Source organism: Chrysemys picta, chromosome 13 (assembly GCF_011386835.1).
Source record: "Chrysemys picta bellii isolate R12L10 chromosome 13, ASM1138683v2, whole genome shotgun sequence".
Taxonomy (NCBI): domain Eukaryota; kingdom Metazoa; phylum Chordata; order Testudines; family Emydidae; genus Chrysemys; species Chrysemys picta.
In genome coordinates this window covers 40,787,658-40,813,774 of record NC_088803.1, presented here as the reverse complement: position 1 = coordinate 40,813,774, position 26,117 = coordinate 40,787,658, and the positions used below count along the sequence as shown (strand labels likewise).

The following is a 26,117-nucleotide window of genomic DNA, read 5'->3' as shown; positions in this document are numbered from 1 at the left end:
GGCGGTGTGCGTCCATAGAACCGTGGCAAGCATCGACTTTCGGGGCGGTGCACTGTGGTAGCTATCCCACAGTTCCCGCAGTTCCCGCTGCCCACTGGAATTCTGGGTTGAGCTCCCAATGCCTGATGGGGCCAAAAATTTGTCGCGGGTGGTTATGAGTAAATGTCGTCAGTCAACCCCCCCTCCGTGAAAGCAACGGCAGACAATCATTTTGCGCCCTTTCCCCTGGATTGCCCGAGCAGACGCCATAGCATGGCAAACATGGAGCCCATTCAGCCTTTTTTCACTGTCACCGTATGTCTACTGGATGCTGCTGACAGATGCAATACTACAGTGCTACGCAGCAACAGCTGCAGCTCCTTGCCTTTGCAAGTTAGCAGAGATGGTTACCAGTCATACTGTACCATCTGCTGCTTTGCAAGTTGGCAAAGACGGTTACCAGTCATACTGTACTGTCTGCTGCTGTCATGGGTGCTCCTGGCCGGCCTCCGTGAGGTCAGTCGGGAGCGCCTAGACAAAAATGGGAATGACTCCCCAGGTCATTCTCTTCTTTAAGTTTTGTCTAATAGAGATTTAGTGCTGCCTAGAATATGAGGCAAGCCTACTAAAGAACCACAGATTCAAGTGGCCGCTCCAGGTCAGAGCTCCAGACATCCCGCAGAAATGATGAGCTGCATGCCATTCTAGGGGGTGCCCGTACAACAACCCCACCCGTTGCTTCCCTCCTTCCCCACCCCTCCTGGGCTACCGTGGCAGTTATCCCCCCATTTGTGTGATGAAGTAATAAAGAATGCATGAATTTGAAACAATACTGACTTTATTGCCTTTGCAAGCAGAGATCAAAGTGGGAAGGGGAGAGCAGTTGGCTTACAGGGAAGTAGAGTGAACCACCATTCTGCTCTTGCTCAGCCTATAGTCTGTCCATCATGGCATTGGAGATTTTTTTAAATGTTTTGGCATTCCATCTTTTGGAATGGAGTTTTGATAGCATGGATTCATCTCCCCATTCAGCGATCACATCCAGTACCTCCTGTACGGTCCATGCTGGAGCTCTTTTTCGATTCTGGGACTGCATGGTTACCTGTGCTGATCAGCTCTGCACACTGGGGAAACAGGAAATGAAATTCAAAAGTTCGTGGGGCTTTTCCTGTCTACCTGGCCAGTACATCCAAGTTCAGCTTGCTGTCTATAGCGGTCACAATGGTGCACTGTGGGATAGCTCCCGGAGGCCAATACCATCGAATTGCGTCCACACTAACCCTAATTCGAACCGGCAATATCGATTTCAGCGCTACTCCCCCTGTCAGGGAGGAGGACAGAAATCGATTTTAAGAGCCCTTTATGTCGACAAAAATGGCTTCACTGTGTGGACGGGTGCAGGGTTAATTAGATTTAATGCTGCTAAATTCGACCTAAACTCGTAGTGTAGACCAGGCCATAGACCCAGATCTCCAGCTACAGCCAAGCAGCACACAACACATTTCACAGGGGAGTTTGCAAAACTGGCCTTCACATTTCATTTCAGCTCAAAGACACTCACTGAACTGTTCACCTCAGCTTACAGACATAGGGCATGATTGTCTCCTGTGGCAGATCTCTGCTCCATGCAAGAAAGAGTGGAGAGCATCAGGTAGCCAGTTACAGCTCCATGATTCTCAGGGCTACATTCAGTCCTAACAATGCTTAAAGCTGCTGCTGGGTTATGTTACTGGCATAGAGATAGTGGAGGATAAGCCTCGGGGAGTGGAGCTCTGCCACATTCACCCCACCAGACATGTCCCCTATGCAGGGGTGGGGAAGCAGTAGGCACAGACCCAGATCTGGCATATTTACACCTAGCAGACAGCCAGAGGAATTATCCTGCTGGGCATTTGCAGCCTGATTTGAGCAGTGCAAAGAGACTTTAGCACTGTGGAGAATCTAGCTCAAAGAATTATTCACAGAAAACACTCAGTGAATAATTTTAAAGAAAAGAAAATTAAAAATTGCTCAGGGGCAATTTGTGAACAGAAAAAAAGTGGTTAAATTTACCTAATAAATTATTTACAAGGTGAATAATTCATAGCAGATACAGGACAAGTTTAGAAGAACGTGGTTCAGAGTCAGTAGGAAACTATTGTAGGAAATGAAGTTGACATAGAAAACTTTGCACTTGTAAGACACAGTTTACTAGGCTGCAACATAGAAATGTCCATACTGAATCAGGTTTCAGAGTAGCAGCCGTGTTAGTCTGTATCCGCAAAAAGAACAGGAGTACTTGTGGCACCTTAGAGACTAACAAATTTATTAGAGCATAAGCTTTCGTGGACTACAGCCCAGTTGCATCCGAAGAAGTGGGCTGTAGCGCACGAAAGCTTATGCTCTAATAAATTTGTTAGTCTCTAAGGTGCCACAAGTACTCCTGTTCTTTATACTGAATCAGAGCAGTGGTCCATCTAATCTACTATCCTGACAGCAGTCTGTATCTGATGCTATAGAGAAAGCTGCAAGAAACCCTGTAGTGGACAGTTATGAAATAACTTGCCCCTAAAGGAAGTTTCTTTTTCACCATGGGTCCAATCCTGCAACCACATTCATATGCTTTAACTTTAAGCGTTGGAGTCTACTACACTTAAAGTTAAAGCATATGAATGTGTAGTAGACTCCAACGCTTAAAGTTAAAGCATATGAATGTGTTTGCAGGATTGGGCCCATGGTGAAAAAGAAACTTTGTTGAAACTGACCCTTTCCAGTGAACAGGTTTGGTTTTGATGAATTGGCATTTTTTGGTGAAAAAAAACATTTTATTAAAAAATGTCGTGACCATTTTTTGATAAAATGTTTTTTATCACCAAAAAATGCCAATTCATCAAAACGAAACCAGTTCACTGGAAAGGGTCAGTTTCAACAAATTTCCTGAGTTCAAAAAGTTGAAAACAAGTTTCAGAATTATCAAATGTCCAGTTCTGACATTTTCTAAATGAAAAGTTTCCGTTCTTTTTGGTTCAAAATGACTTTTCATTTAGAAATTTTACTTTTTATACTAAAAAAAAATTATTTTTTTTAAAAAAGGTGAAATCGAAATGAAACGTTTTGAAATGATCAGACACAACATTTTGATTAACCTGAACCAAATTTATTTTTGGTTTGTGAAAATTTTTGAGATTGTTAATTTTTTTTCTTGATTCAAAATGGGAAAAATTTCAAAATTCTTGTGGGATGGGAAAACTGTTTCCTGGCCCGCCCTAGTGAATAATCCTATTAATTCCAGTTGAGTTACTCATATACTTAAAGTTTATTTGCATAATTGGAACCTATGTCAGTTAGTAATTGATTTATGCCCTGAAAAGTGATACCTATTATTCCATATAAAAATAGTAATCTAATTTAACTGTGTTCTCATTATCCCTCTAAATAAATGTTGAATACTCTTGAAACCTTCTAAGCACTTGACCTTAATTATATGTTGTGGCAATGAGTTAAATTCAGCCAAGTATTAGGCTAAAATAAACTTTCAACAAGATTTTTAAAATTTCCAGCCCAGAGCACACTCAATTGCAAGCATAAGCCTAGGATTTTAGCATGAAAAATAGGTAATTGCAGAAGTATATTTTCTTCTTTTCACCCCAGAGCATCTTTGCAGACATGGAGAGCAGTACAGCATCACTTCCATCACACCATTCATTCCTGACCATGGTTTGTTTCTTTCTTAAGCCCAACCTGGTCATGTCTCTTGGTATGCTGTCCAGCCATCTAGCTGGTGGTTGGCCTCTATGTAGGACTGACCTTGGTCGTATTTGCATTATTTTCCTTGGCAGCCTATCATCTGTTTGTCTTCTGCCGTGTCCCCACCATCATAAACTTTCCGATTGCAGCCAATCCCATACCCTGATTTTATATCCAGTACACTGGACTTTATAAATAAGAATTTTAATACAAATTAAAGAGTAGAATTATTAAAACTCCCAAATCATCATCAGACTTAAGACATCTTTTAAATCAATCCATTTCCCTTTCCCTTACCTGCCATGACCTGCATTCAGAGTTCTGTATTCCCTTCTCCAAAAGCTAAGAACATCACCAACACGTAAAGCAGTGAGAGGTGCTTTTGATATAAGTAATGCCCTCACCTAATGGAAGAGAAAAGCAGAATTGCAAACAGAAGTCCTGGGCACAGGATCTTGTGCAAAAACACACGCAACTCCTTCTCCGTCTGTTGGCCACCGAGCTCCTTCTGTGTACCTAGGCAGAATGCAACTACCCATTCTGGAATTTGGCCAGGAGAAAAAGCATTGCCCAGGTTGTAGGATCTTCACCTGTCAAATGTCTTAGAATCTTTTAATGACCACAGTGGTAAGGACTTTTGTTGACTCTGAAAGACAACACTTCCATCAACACACAAAGAAAGAAAATGCATGATGCTGAGCCACTGATTCAATGCCAACTCACGGGGAAGTGCTGCAGCACTTTTATTTTCCGTGGAGGTTTCCCATCCAACTACACAAAGAAAGAAAGGATGGTTAGGGCGCTTGCGTGGGAAATTCAGTTCCCTGCACTGCCACAGACTTTCTGTATGGCCCTGGCAAATTACTTGGTCTCTCTGTGTCTCACTTTCCCCTCTGTAAAATAGGGATTCTCGTACTTCCCAGGAGTGTTTGTGAAGATAAATACATTAAAGATTACGAAATACTCAGATACTATGGTAATGGAGGTCAGATAAGCACTTAAGATAGATAAAATTACTGCCCTGCTTAGCTAATGAGATCTGCTAGGATCACAGCCCAAAGGGAATTTCATAAGTCCAATAGCTGTTGATTATGTGAGGTACTGTGTTTTGAGCCCTGCTGCTGCAGAACCAGCAGGAGTTACAAACACTACTCTCAAGAACGGTGATATCAGTGTGGTGTGAAGAAGAATGCAAATGCTCCATGCTAGGTTTCTTTTATGCTCCATAAGAAATCTTCTAAAATTGAAGGGACCAGGCTGACAGACATTTTCTCTTTGTGCTGATTGGCTGGTTGCTCCAATGCCTTCCCACACAAGCAATTCACTTCAACCTCACTCCATTTGTCCTCCATGCTCCTCTCTAGGGTGACCAGACGTCCCGATAAAATCCGCCGGCAGGGACTGACTTGGCTTTTTTTTTTTTTTTTGCTCTCCTCCCTCCCCCCATGTGTCCTGATTTTTTCTTTCCCTCATCTGGTCACCCTACTCCTCTCCTTTCTTCCCTTCTTTGTCTCTGTTTTTTTCCCTCCCCTTTTCACTTTGGCTCCCACCCCTGTATATCCGCTGCTCTTTCTTTTGCCTTTTCTTTTAGCAATTCTCCTCCTTACAAAACCAAATCTGATTTTTTGTAAGGAGGAGAACCACCATGACATTGACAAACCATCACATGGATCACTCTGCTTGAATGTCGTATCCCTTTTTCCCCAACTGCTCATCTATTTTCTCTAATTAGATTGTAAGCTGTTGGGGCGGGGAATGTTTCCTACTACATGTTTGTACAGTGCTGTGCATGTTGGGTTGCAAACCTTAGTTGAAGCCTGTAAGCATAACTGCTATACAAATAATAAATAGGTAGTTATACAAGATAAATATTTTTTCTCTGGTTCAAATTCCATAATTATGCAACATCCCTGTGCCAATAAATAATGCAAGTGTTCCTACAAATTGGATAACTCCTGTGCAAATGTGTACCGGGAGTGGCCACTTCTGCAGATACCTCACTTGTGCCCATAGTAGTGACTGCAAATTAGGCATTCAATGGCACATGTACTTTGCACACCTAAATTCTTTGGAAATCTGACACTTTATTTTCCTATTTCAAAGGAGTTGTTGCAAATGATAGTGGTTTAAAAACATAAAAGCTATAATACGGTTTTGCTGGTCCATCCTTAACCAATTTTATATTTTGCTTAGCTTTTCCTCCTTGTGCACATTTATAATTTTATGTATAACCTATATGTAGTTTTGTATTTATTATCTGCATATATGCTCACACAAAGTTGTGAGAATTCACCCTTAATCTATTTTTTCTTTCATTGGTTTAAGTTACACACTTAATGTTATTTTAACATAGGGATTTTTTTAATGTAATGATATTTAATTTGCATTAGCACAAGTGACATACAATGGATCATGCTATTATCATGATTTATATCAGATGAACTGGCATAAATTCAACATTATAAATTGAGCCTATAAATGAAACTATTATTTTACAGGAATTACTGTAGTAGAAAGGCTAAGGACCCTCAAGTCAACCTTAGTCAAACCCACTCTTTAGAGTTTTATATTTTATGCCTGCAATAAATGCTTTTGTGAAAGCCCATAACCCACAAAAAAAAAAGTCATTCGAAGTCTATTAATTATAATAATACTATCCAAAAAGCTGTGAGGGCTTATTTTTGTGACATCACTCTGATTTCTTACTGCCTTAAATTATCCCTTTGTTGGCTTGCTGAGATTAACAGTCATACTTTTGTCATTAAATATAAGGAGTTTTAAAGCCTGATCCACCTTAGCTCTAATTGATATTGCTTTCATTTGGCAGATAGTGACCTGATTTATAATTTAAATATGCATCATTATATGCATCTCTTCTGTATAATGAAAAAGCAAAGTTACTCTCATCTTTTTCTGCAATGTTAACATCAAGGAAAAGTATCTTTCTTTTTTCCCTTTTATACTCTGAGCCTAATTGAAAACTGTTCATTGAATTTCAACATGATAGAAAAGTCTTTTTATCTCTCAATTTGTCCATTAGCTATTATAATTGAAGTATCTGCTACACAGCTGAATTGATATTGTTCTTGTTTAAATTCTGGATTTCTCTAAATCTTCCATGAGGCATCAACTAAAAAAAAATATATGGGTTAGGAGACATTAGCTAGCAATATTGCCTAAATGGGACATTAGACTAGCACTCCACATGTATAAAGCTTCAGAAAGTAGGAAGTCATCTAATTTTGCTGGAGAACGTGTTGCATAATAATCTTAACAGCATGACCATAAGGATTGCTAATTGCCACATCTGTTTAACATCTGTCAGATGTTTGCCATATGTTGCCATCAATATTCCAACGGAGTACATTACAGAGAGTTTGATTGTGTTCAACTGTTATTTATTTGCCACAGACATTACTACAGCCAGTGAGTCTATTTATGTTAGATCACGAATTATATTTTAAAAGCTTAATGCAATGTCCAGTTTTTCAGCTTCTCTAGACCCCACTTTTGGGGATGTAACAATTAAGTTTGCTTTTCTGCAACTTTCTGAACTGATTATGAAACTTTCAACTTTATGATGGTAAATATTTTTTTCTGCAAAATAGCTTATTCACGTTATTTTATACTTTAATAGTAAAGTTTTTAAGATTTGTTAAATATACCACTAATTTACAGAACCTTCTTAATAAAAAAAAAAATTAATAATACTACCTAGATCTTATGTAGTGCTGTTCAGCAGTAGATGTCAAAGGGCTTTACAAAAGAGGTCAGTATTACTATACTTTGCTGATTTCTTACGTCCATAGCTCAGGGATGGAGATAGTTTCATTGTCGAAAAAGAGAATTTGGTGGTTGGACTCCTGAGTTCTATTCCCAGCCCTGAAACTGACTTGTTCTTCTGGAAAGTCTCACAATGACCTTGGATAAATCATGTAACCTCAATTTACCCATCTTTAGGCAAAGTTAACACCTACCAACTCCACAGATGTGACATCGAGACTAATTCATTAATGCTTGAACAGATCCTTGAGTAAAGGGTAAATCTATGTTTTTTACTGGACTGTGCTAAGCATCACAGTACTTTTTTGTTAAATGTAACTATTAACTAGAAAGCCGAGATTGACAAACTGCAAACGAGGCAAAATATGTATGATCTGATTTAATATGATTTGATAGATGTCACTGATCTTCATTATAACTGGAGTGTGTAAATTCCATATGATGTATTATTTATCCATAGTAGCTGCCTTTTTGTTTCATTAATAAACCTGGAAATCAGAGGTATACAGTTCTGATGATGAGATTTTGAAAATATGAGACATTCTGGTATTTGTCTGCAATTGCTCAATTATTTGCTGATTTTTTTCTTTCTATATAAATTATTTAAAAATGGGATATTTGTTCAAGACTCTTCTGATTTTAGCTCATTTGTCCAGCTGAATTCTTTTTTCTTCTTTAATGAAAAAAGGTAGTGGAGTGTAAGGATTTCCACTTTGACCTAAACCATAGCTCTTTTCAAAATTTACATTATATTATACAACATGGGCTATGTTAAACTTGTTTGCATTAGGCTATGAAAGGTCTGATAACCTTAACCAAAGCTCACAGTAACAATGAGTCATCAGTTGAAAATAAATCAGCTTTAGATCAAAAGCACCCAGATGCTACTATACTATCCATAATTAGAAATAGGTAGTAGGATTCCACGAAGGCAGTGTTTACTGATAGGCACATTTTGTCCTTTCTGAGGATATTAAAAAAGATACAGGTGTCAAACTCTAGATGGCACCAACAGTAGCAATTGGACATAGTGCACTATCTTAAATCTCATTTTGAAAACTAATCCTTAAACCTAATCTCTGAGCTTCACATTTTTAACCCAAATTAATCTGAGAGGAAAGTATGTCTAATATGTTAAAACTTTAAGGGAAATCTTAATTAAGTTGACATAATTGGAGTAACAAAAGCTTTTGATAAAGTCCCTGATTAGACAGATCACTTGATGATTACCTGTTCTGTTCATTCCCTCTGGGGCTCCTGGCATTGTCCACTGTCGAAAGACAGGATACTGGGATAGATGGATCGTTGGTCTGGCCCAGTATGGCTATTCTTATGTACTAATCCTAGGGAACTTGCCACTTTCCAGGTGGATATTACCTGGGAGACAGTATATTTCTAGGCTTTTTAATGGGCATTGTGCTGGACTCTGGAAATCTGACAGCCATGCATTATTGGAATTTCCTTCCCTTGAAGGAAAACAATATTGGGGGGGGGGGAGGTTACGAAAAATAGCTCAGTCAAGTTGTCTGTCCAGTCACAATGTCTGTCAGCAAACCAGTAGTTGAAAAAGTTAATAGGATGCTTGCATGCATTAAAAAAAGGATAGAGTAAAATAACATTTTTAAAATGAATGCAGTGGCATTATATTGAAAAGAGGAGGCCTTCTTTTTGAGTTCTCTATCCATTTTGTGGCTGCCCCACTTAAGGAAGAAACAGTAGACACTGACCCAGAGAATGGCATTGAAGATTGTTAAAGATATATAGGGGTTTTCTTATAACAAGATATTTAAAATACTAGGGCCAAGATTTTCGTATTTAGCCTCCCAGTTCCCAAGTCAATGGGAGCTGTGGGTGCTCAACACCTCTGAAAATCCTGCCACTTTTAATGAGCTGTTGAATAACTTGATTTTTAGAAGCAGTGACTACCAGCAGCTGCTGTTGACGTTAATGGCAGTTGTGGGTCCTGAATACCTCTCAAAATCAGGCCTTACGTATGCTTAACTTTTGGCATCCAGGTGAGAAAATGTTGGCCTAAGTTTATTCATTTGACTGAGGTTTTCAAAATAAAAAGTGATCAGTACCTTCCATTTAGCCCTTCCCATAAAAGGTAAGCAAAGGAACACTTGAAGAAATTAAAGAGCAAAACATTTAGAAAAGGCAGGGATGAGGCTGCTTTAGGAGCCAGCTAGTCAAGCTATGTAATCCAGTGACCTGGGTGAGGTGGTCAAGACTTTGCTTATACCAGTGAATTCAGGCAGACCTTCAAAGGGAAAATTTCAAAGACTAAGGCTAGGTCTACACTGGGGGGGGGGGTCGATTTAAGATACGCAAATTCAGCTACGAAAATAGCGTAGCTGAATTCGACGTATCCGAGCCGACTTACCCCGCTGTGAGGACGGCGGCAAATTGACCGCCACAGCTCCCCCGTCGACAGCGCTTACTCCTACCTGGGCTGGTGGAATACGCGCGTTGATTTGGGGATCGATTGTCGCGTCCCGACGAGACGCGATAATTCGATCCCCGAGAGATCGATTTCTACCCACCGATCCAGGCGGGTAGTGAAGACAAGCCCACAGAGAAGAGTTAGGTGCCTACCTGCCACTGAAATCTTATGGGAACTGGGTACCAAGCTCTCCTGTATGCCTTTGAAAATCTCCAATCTTAATCATCTAAAATGTATCCATGTTCTCCAGTCAATCTCCTTATTTTCTTCTTACATGCATTTCTAATGCTGTTTGTAGACAATTCAATTGTGATTTTTTTTATCTGTATACCACTGAGAATACCATACAAGACTTTATAAATAGCCAGTAAGTTTATCTGCCTGTCGCTTGGTTTTCATTATGCCAGATGACAAACTTTCTCAGATATTATGAAAAGATATCATGTGATTGTTTCAAAACAGGAAAAAAAAATACTTGTCGGCGTTGTACTTAGCCTTATAGTGTGTGTAACCTCAATAATGTCAGCACAATCTCCATCATTTTTCCTCACTGAGGTCCAGGAAGAATTATCTCTATAGTTTTTGTGTGCTTCTTGCTATCCATTCCATTGTAGACAGTAAAAAGAACAGGAGTACTTGTGGCACCTTAGAGACTAACAAATTTATTAGAGCATAAGCTTTTGGAAGTGGGCTGTAGTCCACGAAAGCTTATGCTCTAATAAATTTGTTAGTCTCTAAGGTGCCACAAGTACTCCTGTTCTTCTTTTTGCGGATACAGACTAACACGGCTGCTACTCTGAAACCTGTCATTGGTGCCACAAGTACTCCTGTTCTTCTTTTTGCGGATACAGACTAACACGGCTGCTACTCTGAAACCTGTCATTGTAGACAGTGTTGAGCTCCTTGTCTGGATTATGATTATGTGGCCATAGCTTTGCCTCATCTTCAGTTTGATCATTCCTAACCATTCCATGGAGCTCATACACTGAAAAGAGGGATGAGAGGCAATTGTCAACAGTTTGCTCTTTTAAATATGGATAGATATTACTCATGTAATTTGACAGTTCTTGACTCTCAGCTGTATAATGTCAGGGAAATGGTAGGAATTTCAGCAGCCTAACTTCTGTCTTACTTCAAGATAAGTTTATCAACTGTAGCCCGAATCCATGCAACGCGTGAGCAGATCAAAACTCATGTCATGTTGAACTGCTGTACTGATGCCTGCTTCTTACTGTTGCTTGACATGTCCGTATGGTCTTAGTTGTGTGGCGGTTTGTAAGTTCATAATTACATTGTGAAGCTTTTGTGGACAGGGATTGGCTCTGATTATGCGTTTATACAATGCATTGTACAGTGAAGCCTGGATCCTGACTAGGGTCTCTGAGTGCTAATGTAATACAAATAGTGTGTAATAAACATGATGACAGGTGATGGTCAATCTTCATAGTCCTTCTACTTTCATCAGTTATGCACTTTGTCTACAATGTGGAGTCTCTTTCTAGCATTAAAAGGCTTGTCAAATAACATGAAAATGATAAGTGACATTTATATTATGCTTTTCATCCCAGAGATTCTCAAAGAGATATACAAGAATCACTTCACCTTGCACACATAGGCAACCACCTCTGGAGAGTGTTGTGGCAGCTGTTTTAAAGTGTATAGGAACACTACAAAACTGTTTAATGCAAGTTACCTGTAATTGACCACATTTTCATACATGTTAGTTGCTTGACTGCATGTCTAATTTGTGCATCTGATGTGATGATTGCTACTGCACATCCAATTTGAGGAATTTTATGCAAAAATTACTGATTAGGAAGTTTTCTGTCTAATTTTAAAAAATAACATTCTGAGGAAGAAAACACTTAATATTCTAAGCTAACACTCTTCTTGGGGTCTCCATATTCATTTTATCTGTCTCTATCTTGTATACTGTAAACTCCTCAAAGAGTTTTGTGTCTGTCCAGTGATAAGCACATTGTTGTCACTTAGCAAATAATAATAAATTCTAGTTAATAAAATGTGTGTACATAAATCAGGTGTGCAATTGTGTCTTAATATGAAAATCTGGACCTATATTACTTTTCATCATGTATCATTTTCAATATAAATACAAATAATTGCAGAGTTCAAGAATATAAAATGTGTACATAAGCTCATATTATTACCCTGTGTATATAATTTTTTTTTGATGTAGGTATTTATCGAATTAAATAAATGTAATTAGGGCCATATTCCCTTACTTGGCAGCGCTGTGCTTGGTACAGGACCAAGTGTGTGGGAGGCAATAGTAGCTTTCAACTACCCTTTTGCCACAAGCTTGGGGACAATCTGGGCCTTGCCTGGCTTCCAACCTAAGTTTAACCTTGCACTAGGCTGCCCAAGACTCCAGGGGTTTGTTCTGAGAGCTGGGAATTGCTGGGGCTTAGGGAAGGAGTGGTGCACAATAAGGCTGAGAAGCAGCTTCTTATTTTTTAAAGTGCAATAACTATATATCCGAGAGCAGAGTTTGATCGAAAATGTATAATGTGTACTAGCAAAATCTTTTTTTGATTGTTTTGCCATCTTTAGAGTTGGTCGGAAAATGGGCTTTTTCAATGGAAAACTTCAATGTTTCATCAAAAAAAAGAACACTTTTCAGTTTTCAACAACCACAAACAGTAAACATTCACAGGAAACCTGCCAAAAACTGAAAAAAAAAATCTGCTGAAAACTAAACCTTTTTCAGTTTTTGGCCAAAAAAAAATGTGATGTGTGGATTTTCAGTTTTCCAACGAGAAAGCAGACCCTTTTCATGAACATTTTTCTTTGGTTGAAAATGCAGTTTTACAACAAAAACGAATTTCAGTGGAAAATTTTCAACCAGCCCTTACCACCATCGAATGCCAGGATTCAAATAGCTTTGCAGTCTCTTACATTTGGCCTCCAAACTGCTAATGATACTTTTCAACAAGACAGTCACTGGCATCACAGAAATGGCAATTTTAATTCAAACTTTCTCATTCATATACAGTACTGCATATCAGCAACATACCTGAGGAAACTAATACTTCTCAGCATATACAAAGAATTTCCTGGTGCATTCCAAGAGCTAGTCAGACATGATTTTCAAAGTGTGTCAGGTGGGAAAAAATCAAATTAATTTTTCCCCGCAAGTAAAAGACCTCCAACTACTACCTTAAGTAGCCCAGGTACATGTGTTGCTGGGCTATGCTATTTCTCATATATCAGTGCTATGTACAATTAAATAAATAATCCACAGAGGTTACTGAAACTAATTCAGTAATAGCTAATTATAAACACAGGTCTGGAGACCGGGCTTTCCAAGTACAATAATACTCATAAGGTGGGCAAGAGCCCACTCTTCCTAATCCTGCTCTAGATTTGGAGCTGAAATTTTTAAAGATGATGAAGAAATTTAGATGCCTAGCTCTTATGGAATTTTAATGGGATTTGAGCCTCTAACTCCCATAGGTTCTAGCCTAAATTATTTAGGAGATTTTTTTTTAATTTAATTATAATTTTTTTGTTAAAAATTATTATTTTCTTATTTTTAAAGCTGTCGTTACTACCTTTCTAATGCTATAAAAATAACTTGTATTTCAATAGCACCTTCCATCCAATGATCTTCAAGTTCCTTGCATATTAGTAACTAAGACTTGTGTGAAAAGATACATTATTATCTGCATTTTACAAATAGGGAAACTGAGGCACAAAAAGCTGACTATCAAATCTATACCTCTTTACTCCCACTCCTATCCCTAAGCCACAAGACCATCCCATCTGCCACTGATTATGGCCATCTACTGATTTCCCAACTGCTCTTTTTCTACTTCACCTCTCTATTGGACACTTAACCCTACATTTCCAAAGTGGTGCCTGTAGTCTTTCAACTCTCATTTATATCAATGGGTGTTAAGATGCTAACTTAGGGTACACTTCACCCTTGGACAGAGAGGGGCCAGCACAAGAAGTGGTGCTCTGTGTTGGCCTGCTACATGGGATGAAATTTCACCCTCAGTTCATGCCAATTTGAAAATGTAAGACATGGGCTGAGTCGGTCTGGATCTGTATGATCTGACTGGTTCAGAAGGGAACAAATGATGTACTGGCATCTTCCGCAGCAAAGAAATGCATGTGTCATGTTGAAAATGTGTTTCTTGTGGCAAATCTTTGGAAGACCCTAATCTGCTGTAGTCTTTGAGTCTCAAGACACTTCTTAGAATTATCTTTGAGTAATTATGAGAGAAGGCATGGCATTAGTGGCATGAGCAGAGAACTGGGAACCTGATATTCCTTCCCTTCAAAATTTGACTATGACAATGACTCCCGTTGTGGTCGTGAGCAAGTCCCTTAACCTCTCTCCCTCACTTTCCCCCAATCTGTGACATGGAGATAAAAAAATATTCACCTCCTATGGTGGTATGAGGACCAATTTGTTAATGTTTGTTTAGTTCTTTTGAAAATAAAAACTGCTAAGTATGATTATTTGTAGCATATTCTTATTTATTTTGGAGGGGGTGCAGTCACAGAAACAGCCTCATGAGATGTACATCTCATTTTCATGAGAGCCCCCAGGGATAGCAGTTATATTACCCCAAAGTTACCATTATGTTGTAAAATACAGGTAGCAACCAGTCAAAAGACACAACGCGTCTCTGGAATTTAAACTTGAGTGTTTTGCTTAATACAGCTGAGCAGGAATTTATGCTGTCAGTGAAGTTTTCAGAGTCAGGCTATGCTATTTAAAATGGAATTTCACACTAATGAGCCTAAAATAAAATAATGTCTGGAAGGGGATTTCAAAGTACACTCAATTGTATCAGTCATTGCATATAAACAGAGAAAATTGCATCCGTAACCAAACAGCGTCCTCTGCTGGACAATAACATTTATTCAAACGGATTTTACCGAAATGTTGAAATTGTGTTTTGAAGACAACGTTTGGAGTCATACTGGTCCTGAAGGAAAAGGAGAGAAAGTACGGTGCTATAGATTATACATTTGGCGCAAAGAACTACTCTAAACATTAGTCTTTAAAATGGTGTTTCATGTTAAATCTCTAAATCTGGATAGAAAGTCAGACTCCATTTACTTCAAGAGTAGATCTGAGAATCACAGACTGGAAGGGACCTCGAGAAGTCTTCTAGTCCAGTCCACTGCACTCAAGGCAGGACTAAGTATTGTCGATTCCATCCCTGACAGGTATTTGTCTAATCTGCTCTTAAAAAACTCTAATGACAGAGAATCCACAGCTGCCCTAGACAATTTATTCCAGGGCTTAACTACCCTGACAGTTAAGAAGTTTTTCCAATGTCCATCCTAAACCGCCCTTGCTGCAATTTAAGCCCATTGCTTCTTGTCCTATTCATTTTTAGCACATTTTGACTTTATCCTTTCATATTTTAACATTAATATAATTTCTTTGTGTGTGGGGGGGAGGGTGATATTTATCAGACATGGGTTAATAATTTGTAACAAATAACATTCAATAAATGCGCTCGCTCTCTCTCTCTCTCTCGCTGAATAGACTGTAAACAATTTTCTCCACTGTATTTTTTTATATAAAAATTTGGGGGAAGGAATTTCTGTAGCTAATTTTTAGTCCATGGCTCTTTTATGAGCAGTTTGTTGCCAGTATTCGATACTCAGTCTGTTCTGAGTAGATGCACTTGGTATGTTTCTGTTCCTTGGATAATCCTAATTCTCATGATCAGGTTTCCAGTGCAAATCTGAAATTAGCTTTCAATGACTATTCTACCATATTCCCTTAAAATTCACAGTTCTTGCCAATAAACTCATTTCCTACAAGGTTCACAGAAAGCAAACACCGAGGGGAGTGTGACCACAGTCAAAAAGAATTAGTTTTAAAATTCAAATGAATATTAGCTGCATTTTTGCATAGTATTTGCCTAGCTCTAATATTTAACCACAGAAATTGCTCTAAAGGAACATAAGACGTTACCCTGCCATATTTGCTATCCTTTAACAATTTCATGCTCCTTTCAACACCTGGACAAATAGACTACTTACAATTTCTTGTGACACGATGTAAACTGCGATAAACCTTTAGGAAGGATTATTAACTTCAGAGTGCTTGGGTGATGCAGAGTTCAAGAACATCCCTGGTGCAGTGCAAAAGCAAAGGAGACCTTAGGTCAGGACTGAATAAACCAGATGCCCCAGTAATTTAGAGGTTTGTGGTTGAAATTGGTCAGCATGAATGTCAGCTGGTGTTTTATAAAACAATTACTATAAACAATGAAAAATATATTAGCAATAGGGCTCTTTGCAAACCAAACCTGGCAAAGAAAGATTTGTACATTGTAAGGCCAAAAGGGACCATCACATCATCTGGTCTGAGCTCCTGTGTAACAGGCCCATGCAAAGGAGCCTTAGCCAAAGTGGCCAGTATGGGATCAAACCTTTGACCTCAGTGTTAGTAGCACTACAGTTCAGGGCTGATGGGGGGGAGGGGGGGTAAAGCCGGTACAAATTACTGGGGCCCGGTGGTCCGGAAAGGGGCCCAGGGCCTGGCTTCCCCGGCTTCGCTGGCCCTGTTTAGCCGGTCCGCCCTTGCTGCGGGGCCCAAACCACTCTTGGCGGCCCTGCTACAGTTTAGCCAAATAAGCTAGCCAGCCCACAACAAAAGGCTTTCTCGAAACCAGAGAAGAGATGAGAGGCCTTTATATAGTCAGTCTAATGCTCTCCCAGCTGACCTTTTTTTTATCAGGTGAGGAGGGTCAGTCTATATTGGGAATTATTCCTTAAGGGTTATATTGAGTTTTTAAATTCAGTCCTGGAGGCTGGGGCAGTGCATAGCTGCACTGTTCCTTCCAACTCTGAGACACAATTCTTTCGCTGCTCCCCACTTGCTCCAAGGATGAAGTGTGCTACTGCCACCTTTAAAAGGGTCCTGCTTCCTTCACCCCTTGCAGTCAGTCAGCACCACTGGCTATCACACTGGGGAAATGGGAAGAAAATCATTTCACCAATTTTCCTGTGGGGGCAGATATTAGTTAGAATGCTGGTGCCAAAGGGAAACTAGAGCTGCAATTTAGGTAGCCCTAATTCAGGGGAATGAAAGGGCTTTATTCCCCACTATTCCCCTGTGTGATTTTGTTAGGCTGGCTAAAGCCTGCCCTAAAAATGAAGCATTATTCCACATAAATGTTCATTCTTGTCCGTCATATTAAACATCACAGGTACTAATAACATATAAAGGAGCCTTTACACACATGAATCATCCTATTGAACTCAGTGGGAGCATTCGTGTGATTAAGGAATATGGGCATGTGGTAAGGATTTGCAGGTCCAGGCGCTAAGAATGTAGTATACTCCCCACTAGTTTCATAAATGCTTCAAAATTATACAACACAAAATGCATTTCCCCCCAGTCTTATCCATCATCACTATGTCAAGTTGAAGACATCTTTTAATTAAAAAGGTGGGAAGGCTTGATCTCCTATGGCTAATATAGAAGCAGTGATCATTTTTACGGTCATCTGACACAGTGAAACACTCTTCTTTCCTTTTATAGCCATTTGCAGACATTGTGGTTGGAAAAGGGGTGGAGGAGCCAGAGAGAATGTTTATTTTATTTTATTTATTTTGTGGAGAGATCAGTAGGCATTACTAGTACTGAAATTATGTGGCCTTATCTATATGCTTGGACTTTATGAAAGATTATAAGATTTGTAGAGAAAAACCTCAAAGAAGAATATTATTCTTGGTAAGGTTTGGTGTGTATGAGTTAATAAATTATAGTTGTCCTGGCCCTTAGGAATTCTATTCTGTCTAAATTTCAGTTTTGTTTTCCACTTTCCCTCCCTGGTGGAGTTGAACCTGGGAATAGCATCACTCAATGGCTCGTTAGTTTGATAAACTGGCATAAGTGACTATAGCTACAATAGGTACCTCTAGAACAGAAGCATTTATAGGGCTCAGGGGAATTCTGAAAAACACCAGAAAGTCTTTAGGTACTGAATCACAGCCAAGTATTCTGAATCTTTAATTTTTTTATTTTTTTTCTGCAAGAATGTCAGCACTAAAATATGGAATATGCTTTTCCCACTTGGTTTCTATTACTTGTAAAGCATTCAAAAGCTTCTAGAATAGAATTATCTCTGTACCATGCTAGTGAGCAAGCAAAACTCCTCCGAGTATTAAAGGAGTCCCTCTGCTGGGGTTGCTTTCCATTTTCGACCCAATAATATCATAAAAATGACTAAATATTAGACTTGAGCTGTGCAATTTTGAATCCATCATATATCTGTTAGTTATCATGTTTATCCCAGCAGTGTTTCACCATGCTGCTTTATTTATACAACACGTGGCTAAATAAATTTCACAAGATAACTAGTTTATTTTCAAAAATGACATATCCATCATCAAAATAACCTGTTAATTATGACAGCCAACCTTCAGTATAAATTGTTTGTTTTAAAGGTTGTTCAGGTTATGATAGCAGCCAGCCAGTATCTAGGAAAAAAAGAGAATTTTAAAATGAAGCACGAAGCAGTAAGAAGAGAAAGAAGGAGTGACAAGCACAACAGAGACAGGCTTGCAAAGATGAAAAGTAAGATGCAGGTGCCTTTTTTTAAAAATCCAGCCACTTTAGATTTCTTTGTTGTGGCTGATTCAGCAAAATGCTGAAGCACATACTTAGCTTAAGCATGAATGGGAGTTAGGAATGTATTTAAAGTTAAGCATGCAAGTATGTGTTTTGCTGAATAGAGATATATTTAAGCACATGCTTAAAACTAAGCATGTGCTTAAATGGTTACTGAATCAGGGCCTGACTGTCCCAAATAGCAAGAGGGAAATTAGCATTCAGTGCATCACTAGTGGGACTCTGGGGTTTCCCAAAGCTACAGGCAGTAAATCTAGGCTGCAGAACCTGTTGAAGAAAATATTGTGAGGATCAATTAATTTGAGGTTTTAGGACCCAGTTTAACTCCCACTGAAGTCATTGACCACAAGATGCTGGGTACTCAGCACTTTGGAAAACAGGCCACTCATCGAGGTACCTAAATATGAATTTCAGCATTCCATTTTACAAAACTTGGCCTGTATCCTGTAAATGCAAAATACTTTTCCAAGTTAAGTGAAGGTATAAATGGTTTGCTATTAGGCCTAGATCTCCAGAATTGTATGTTTGTGCACTTAAAACCTTAATCAGGTTGTGCATTTACCACAGCTCTGCATACAATTGGTGCATACACAAACAGAAAGCATATGTGCATGCAAATGATGCAGCTGGTCATTTGTTTGTTCAGGTTCACACACACTGTAATTTAACATGTAAATTCCAAAAAGCAAGGCTGACGAACATTAGTAATAAATCATTGATGTGTGGAAATGAATAAGTATAATCAGAAGCTTACTGGGAAACTGAGTTTAATCCAGGACACCTACCCCTAAAATTTCCTAATCACGGCCCTGCATTTTTTATTTTGTGACTGACAACAAAGCTTGGTTGCTGCACTAAACAGCACAAAACCCTGAAAATTTACCCAGCATAGTTTTTAAACCAACTTTCTGACAATGAATAATTAGATATATTACAAAGAAACAAATTATTTTGTTATATTATTCATTTGCAGTATATTCTCTGTTGTCAATGTGTTGTGTTAGCATGGTGAATAATATTCACACAGAATTATTTTAGGGTTCGTAGAGCAATAAGAGATATCTTCATTTAATCCGATCATTTAATCTGAGAAGCACACTGTGACGGAGCAGGGAGCAGGGCAGATTTGACCTGGGAATGTTGCAGGGGGGTTGCAGTGGGGATGTGGGACTTCCCTTGAAGGAAGCTACCTGAGCTGTAACCTGAGCCAGGAACGGGGGTGGGGAGAATTAACACCTTCTGCCCGGGAGACTGAACAAAGGAGAGGAGCAGCGGGAGGAGTGGGGAGTTTAGTTTCGGTTGGGGCTGGGTGGTACAACTCAGGGAACCCCAAGCTGGGGTCTAAGCTCCCTGAACCTCCCAGAGGGACCTAATTGAGGGGGTCTGGTCGTACCTACACGCTCTGCTTGAGACTGTGTTCCTGTCCTTAAATAAACCTTCTGCTTTACTGGTTGGCTGAGAGTCGCAGTGAATCTCGGGAAGAGGGGTGCAGGGCCCTAACTCCCCCACAATCCGCAACACACACTTATATTGAAAATATTGTATAAATAGAGAATGTATTAAATGTCAAACTACCTACCTTGCATTATGAATTGAAATGACATTATTTTAAAACATTTGAAAAAGAATTATCGTAATTATACGTTATCATCATGGAGACAGATTACCTATTCTTTTAACATAATTAATTTGATGCACAATGAATTTATGTTGCTGCATATGTCATTATCCATCAATATAATGATGAATTACTAAGAATTATTTTCTAGAATCTTTGTTATTTTAATTGCCCTGTTTATATTTCTATAAATCCATCCTTCATTTGTCTTTCTCCTACCTCTGAAAATTTTAATTACGAATTACATTTCTTTTCGTCTTCCCACACCCACTGGGCCTGATTCTCATCTCACCTGAACTGGTTTTACCCCACTGTAAATACACTGGGAACAGGGGAATAAATCCTGATTTACATCAGTACCTGCAAGCCTAGAATCAGGCCTTATGCCTTTTTTAATTCCAATAATTTTTACCTTTGTACTTTTTCATAATATTTCTCTTCTCCTACACCCATTCCTTTAACATTCCTTTAATCTGATTTTTTTTCTCATCCCTGTTAAACCTTTCACACTCTATCTGGTTTGCAAGACAAATACAACAATAAAAGGTACAATATTTTAGGGGTTTGTCTCACTTTTAGTGCTTTATCTATAGTTCATATAAATCAAAAGGTATCTTTTGTTTATTTCAGTGGGTTTTGGATCAGCTCCCTGGTTTTTCTAAGCTGGAAAGCTAGGATAACACTGCCCCAGTGTGATCTCAAATGACGTAAGGATGTCTGGAATTTTTATATAAAGGTAATTGTCTATGCAGTTCTCGTTGTACATAAATCTCTTTCTTCGGGAAACCAGCTAGGCCAGAGGTGGGCAAACTACGGCCGCGGGCCACCCGTGGTACCCTTCTGCCCGGCCCCTGAGCTCCTGCCCCGGGAGGCTAACCCCCGGCCCCTCCCCTGCTGATCCCCCTCTCCCACAGCCTCAGCTCACTCTGCTGCTGGCACAATGCTCTGGGCGGCGGATGGCGATCTCTTGGGGCAGCGCAGCCGCCGAGCCTGGCCTCACCCCGTGCTCTGTGCTGTGCGGTGTGTGGCTGGTTGCAGCCGGGCAGCACCGCTGCCTGTCCTGGTGCAGCTGTGCTGCCAGCCACCGGTGCTCCAGGCAGCGCGGTAAGGGGGCAGGGAGTGGGGGGGTTGGATAGAGGGCAGGGGAGTTCGCGGTTGTGGTCAGGGGCGGGGGGATGGATGGGGTTGGGGCGGTCAGGGGACAGGGAGCAGGGGGGATGTATGGGGCAGGGGTCCCGGGGAGGCTGTTAGGAATGTGAGGAGGGGTTGGATGGGGGGCCAAGGGGCAGTTGGGGTGGAGGGTCCGGGGGCGGTCAGGGGACAGGGAGAAGGGGTAGAGAAGGATGTGGCAGGGGCCTCGGGGGGCAGTCAGGAAGGAGGGGGGGTTGGATGGGGTGGCAGGGGGCAGTTAGGAGCAAGGAGTCCAGGGGCGGTCAGGGGACAGAGAGCGGGGGGGGGGTAGGTGGGGCAGGAGTCCCGGGGGGGGGGCATCAGAGGGTGAGAAGCGGGGGGGGCAGATAAGGGGTAGGAGCCAGGCCATGTGTGGCTGTTTGGGGAGGCACAGCCTCCCCTAACCGACCCTCCATACAATTTTGGAAACCCGATGCAGCCCTCAGGCCCCTGAGCTAGGCCATGGTTGTCCAATGCAGTGCTCTGAAATGGCTGTTTAGAATTCCCTGGTTAGGGAACTCTTTACACCCATATGTTTTTTAAATTCGTCTTTCATGATTGACATTTGTCTTTTCTGAGCCTAGTTCACTTGCACAGCACTTGGAGAGGGCCTGCAGCAGTGTGGTATTTTCATTTCAGTCAGGTTAAGGGTGAAAAAGATTACGCATGCATACTGATTTATGCCTTATAGGCTGGAAATAGCATCAAGTGTGAGCTCCACAGAGTCTGCTCGGTGGTTCAAGCTCTCAATATAGTATTATACTGTCAAAAGTCAATCCTCATACCGCAAGGTGTTTTATTTATTATTTATGTAGCGTCAAATGTTTGCTAAGGCCTATAAAGACAGATATGAAAACCAGGTCTCTGTCCAAAACAGCTTTCAATTTAAATAAAGCCCTGACCCTGCAAACATTATGCACTTGACAAAAGGTACTTCTGTGAGTCAAGTTATCCATATGCATTAGTGTTTATAGGAATATTTCCGTGCAAACCTTTCATGCAACTGGGTGATTCTTTTGAAAGTTAAATGTTGTTTAGTGTAGTTAAATACAGAAGTTTGCTGAATTGATCTTCAGCGATGCTGTGACTCAGAACTGCTTTGTAACATTCTGTGTGAAGTTCCATAGATTAGTAAAAGAGTGCAGCTGCCCCCCTTTTTCATTTCAGGAGGTGCTGGCAAATGCCTTTCCTCAGATTGCCCTCAGTCCTTTCCTTGCAAGCATAGGGAGCTAAGCAGCTCAGGCTGCTGTTGAGATGCTGGACTGGCCCCCAAATGCTTGTTAGTAGAGAAATGGCAGGAATAAGGGGAAATACATTCCTTTATGAGCTGCCAGCTGTAGGAGTGATGTTAGCCTGCATCTAACACTATGTCTACACTATGAGCTAGGGCTGTAGCTCGCATACACAGAGTTGCACTAGTTCGATGAGAGCTAGCACGAGTATAAATATAGTAGCGTAGCCACAGTAGCACAAGCCGTGGCAGCACAGCTTAGTGGTGACAAGTATAAACCCGCCTAAACCCCATAAGTAGGTACTCGGCATGGTTTAGCTGTGCCGCTGCTGTGATAACAGCACTATTGTATAATGTACTTCCTATGAGTTAATGTAAGTCTTCTTTTTAATCATATTCAGCTGACTAAGTAATAGTGATTGTTGGGGAACTGGATGGTCCCAAAGATTGTTAATGGACTGGCTACTGTGCCTTTCACCTCTGTCCAGTGGCGTTGGAACAATTTTTATACTGGGGGTGCTGAAAGTCATTGAACAAAACTGTAAACCCCGTATATGATGGAAACCAGTTCAAACCAGGGGGTGCTGCTGCATCCCCAGCACCCCTAGTTCCAGCGCCTCTGTCTCATTGGTTCAACTCCAGTCTTCACTGGTATCAATTAAAAGTTGTTACCCAAGTGTCTCCAGACACCCAGTCCAAAAGAGAAGGCACATCAGTGAGTACATTTTCAATTCTGTTGCCTATGCTGTAGCTGTTGTGTGGAAAAAGAAAGGACTTCAGTCTTCCTGGATGTCATTCTAGCCCCTTCCATAGGTAATAAATTCAGTGAAAACAAACAAAAACCCAAAACAAATAATGTCTGAGATCTATACTATCTTTTTCTAATTGCGACAGGCTGATGTTTTGATGGAAGGCAATAACAGAGTGAAAACTGATTAAAACAAATTATTCTACACTCCAACATGGTGACAGGTTTCAGAGTGGTAGCCATGTTAGTCTGTATCAGCAAAAAGAATGAGGAGTACTTGGAGCCTAACACATTTATTTTGGGCATAAGCTTTCGTGGGCTAAAACCCACTTCATCGGATGCAATGAAGTGGGTTTTAGCCCACGAAAGCTTATGCCCAAATTAAATTTGTTAGTCTCTAAGGTGCCACAAGTACTCCTCGTTCTTTCTACACTCCAAGGTACAACTGCAGCTGAAATGAAGTATACTACTATTGCAGAAAAAAATAATTTGGTTATATCTACCTTGGATAAAAGTAAATATTAATTTACTATTGCAAAAAATAGTAAAAAGGATGAGAGGTGATGTTTCAACGATGAAGCCTTCTCTAAACTGTGGAAAAATAGATTAAGGCTGATTGTTGTAAATATCTTAACCATGATATATTTTGGACACACTCCAAAGAAAGCATCATTAGCACTTATCATATTTTCTACTTCTAGGTTATGTTTTCATAAACTCATTTTATAGGCAATAACTATATATTTATGCTGACACAATAGAAGGTGTGTTTCCAGAGTTTTAATGGAAATCCTGTAAGTCTAGTCTAGTGTGATTTGAGGATCCCAAATGCATTTCTAAAACCATATTGATGTTCAGGTTATCAAAGCCACTGTGGCTTAATTCAAATTTGGGGATTATTTTAAATAATTTTATGGTATTATTTAGACGTCATATCTAGAACTGGGATTAAAATTTACCTGTAGTCTCAAAGAGGGACATATGTAGTGTTTTCAATCATCTTCTTCCTAAACCTACCATGTGTTATTCAACACATTTATTCAGCGGGCTCTGCTCTGGAGACCAGAACTAGGATTTTCCCCTCCTGCATCCTAGTCGGTCCTATGTCTGCAGCATATTGTTTTGACAAAATAAATCAAGAGAGAGATCATGTGGATGCCACTTTCCCAGGGTAGTAGAACTCCAATTGTAACGTGAACTGTAATCTGGAACTATGTGCATGTGGTTAGAGTATACACTAAACTGCCAGCATTTATAATTGACTACACACAAAGGACTAGGCAAAAAGAATATTCCGGGTGCAAAGTCAAGCACTCAAAAGTGAGGCAATGTCAGAATTAAATTTGCCTGTTCAACCTTAATTCACCCCCTTTGTGGAGCTGCATTGGGATCTAGTCTTTAATTACATAATCACATAATACTTTTCCAATCTGCTCCCTCGGTGGCCTTCTCCCACTCCGACCTGGTCCAGCTCTTTGTCCCCTCTGCATTTGAGGGAAGCTGCTTCTATTCCACTTCAGAACTAGCAGAGGAATCACTGAGAGCACAGCAGATAGACTATTCCACCTCTTACAGTTGATACCTAGTACATAGTAGCCTGGGAGTAGTGATTGTAGGGAAAGTCCTGCTCAGCTAGGTCTGTGTCCAGGAATCTACCTGTGGGGTGGCTACACAGGAATGCAAATGGAGAGGGAGTCCGGTGGCTCTTTAAAGACTAACAGATTCATTTGGGCATAAGCTTTTGTGGGTAAAAAACTCCATGCATTTGAGGAAGTAGGTTTTTTACGCACGAAAGCTTATGCCACTAGACTCCTCCTCGTTGTTTTTGTGGATACAGACTTACCCCTCTGTCACTTGGAGGCACTTAATTTGCCTTGTTGGGCTTGTATCTACCCAAGCTGTACGAGCCGTGCGGGGTGCGCCCTGTGTGGGATGGGTAAACATGAGCACCCTCTTGTGCAGAGCTGGGGAGAGACAGGCTACAGCACCAGCCCAGCATGCTGCGTGGAGCTGCATGGAGAATAACCAGCAAGCGGCAGCCTGCAGAGACACACACAGCAGCAGGCAGCGCACTAGGTATAGATTATAAACGGCACTAGCAGCAGCCTGCACCGAGTGTCTATAGACTCACCAGCCGGCTGCCTGGCGCTGTACAGAGACCTGGCGGCGGCCTGGGCCCAGTGTAGAGAGACTCTAAACAGGCACCTGCCTAGAGCTGCACAGGGAGGCGAGGCGCAGCAGCCGCCCTGGTCCCCTGTGTCCCCACGTGCCGTCCCAGAACGAGCAGGTGGGTTCCGGGGCCCGGGAGGGCAGCGGCCTCCGCTGCTGTCACTGAGCATGCTCACAGCGCGCGGGCACGCTCGGCTTGGGCTTCTCCACGTCCGTCCCTGCCCGGGGCGGGGGGGTCCCCGCCGCCAGTGAGCTCCTTGCCGGTGGCCGAGCTCCCGGGCCAGGCCGTGCAGCGCGCCATGAACCCGGGCGGCGGGAGGGCGCCGGGCTTCCCGGGCCCCGTGCCGTGTAAGTGCCGAGCGGGCTATGCGCGCTCCGGGGCCCGGGCAGGCCCCGAAACCTGAGTAGCGCAAGAAGCGGGCGGGAGCCAAGCCCGGGAACGTGGCTCGGGGGAACCCGAGTGAGAGCAGCCAGGGGGCTGGGCGGCCTGCCCCGGCGCGCAGCGAGGCTCCCCGGGCGGCCCCGCTTCGGAGTTCCCCAGGGGGCCCGGGGCCTGGGCGAGCAGCAGGTGCCGGGGCGCAGCGAGGGGTCGCTCCGCGGAGAGCGGGGGAGGCGGCC

The 26,117-nt window shown here is 41.2% G+C and overlaps 1 protein-coding gene and 1 long non-coding RNA gene across 5 annotated transcripts in view; one reads left to right on the top strand and one right to left on the bottom strand.

Annotated features, from left to right (window-relative positions):
- Positions 1–817: 817 nt before the first annotated feature.
- Positions 818–25,600, bottom strand: LOC101934839 (uncharacterized). Its single transcript, XR_006176401.2, has 5 exons — positions 25,462–25,600; positions 15,965–16,056; positions 14,843–14,892; positions 4,003–4,109; positions 818–1,103 (listed from the first exon to the last, which is right to left on the bottom strand). It is a non-coding gene; the product is annotated as an uncharacterized LOC101934839 (long non-coding RNA).
- Positions 25,192–26,117, top strand: part of ZFP64 (ZFP64 zinc finger protein) — a 15,239-nt gene continuing 14,313 nt past the window's right edge. The window contains exon 1 of one of the 4 annotated variants that reach the window (XM_042858350.2): positions 25,192–25,406. In XM_042858350.2, the coding sequence (XP_042714284.1) occupies positions 25,328–25,406 (79 nt within the window). In that variant the 5' untranslated portion in view covers positions 25,192–25,327. Of the gene's footprint in view, positions 25,407–25,483; positions 25,618–25,712; positions 25,848–25,916; positions 26,068–26,117 lie in introns of those variants that run through there. The other 3 variants (XM_005284178.5, XM_005284177.5, XM_042858351.2) reach the window with 3 other exon arrangements.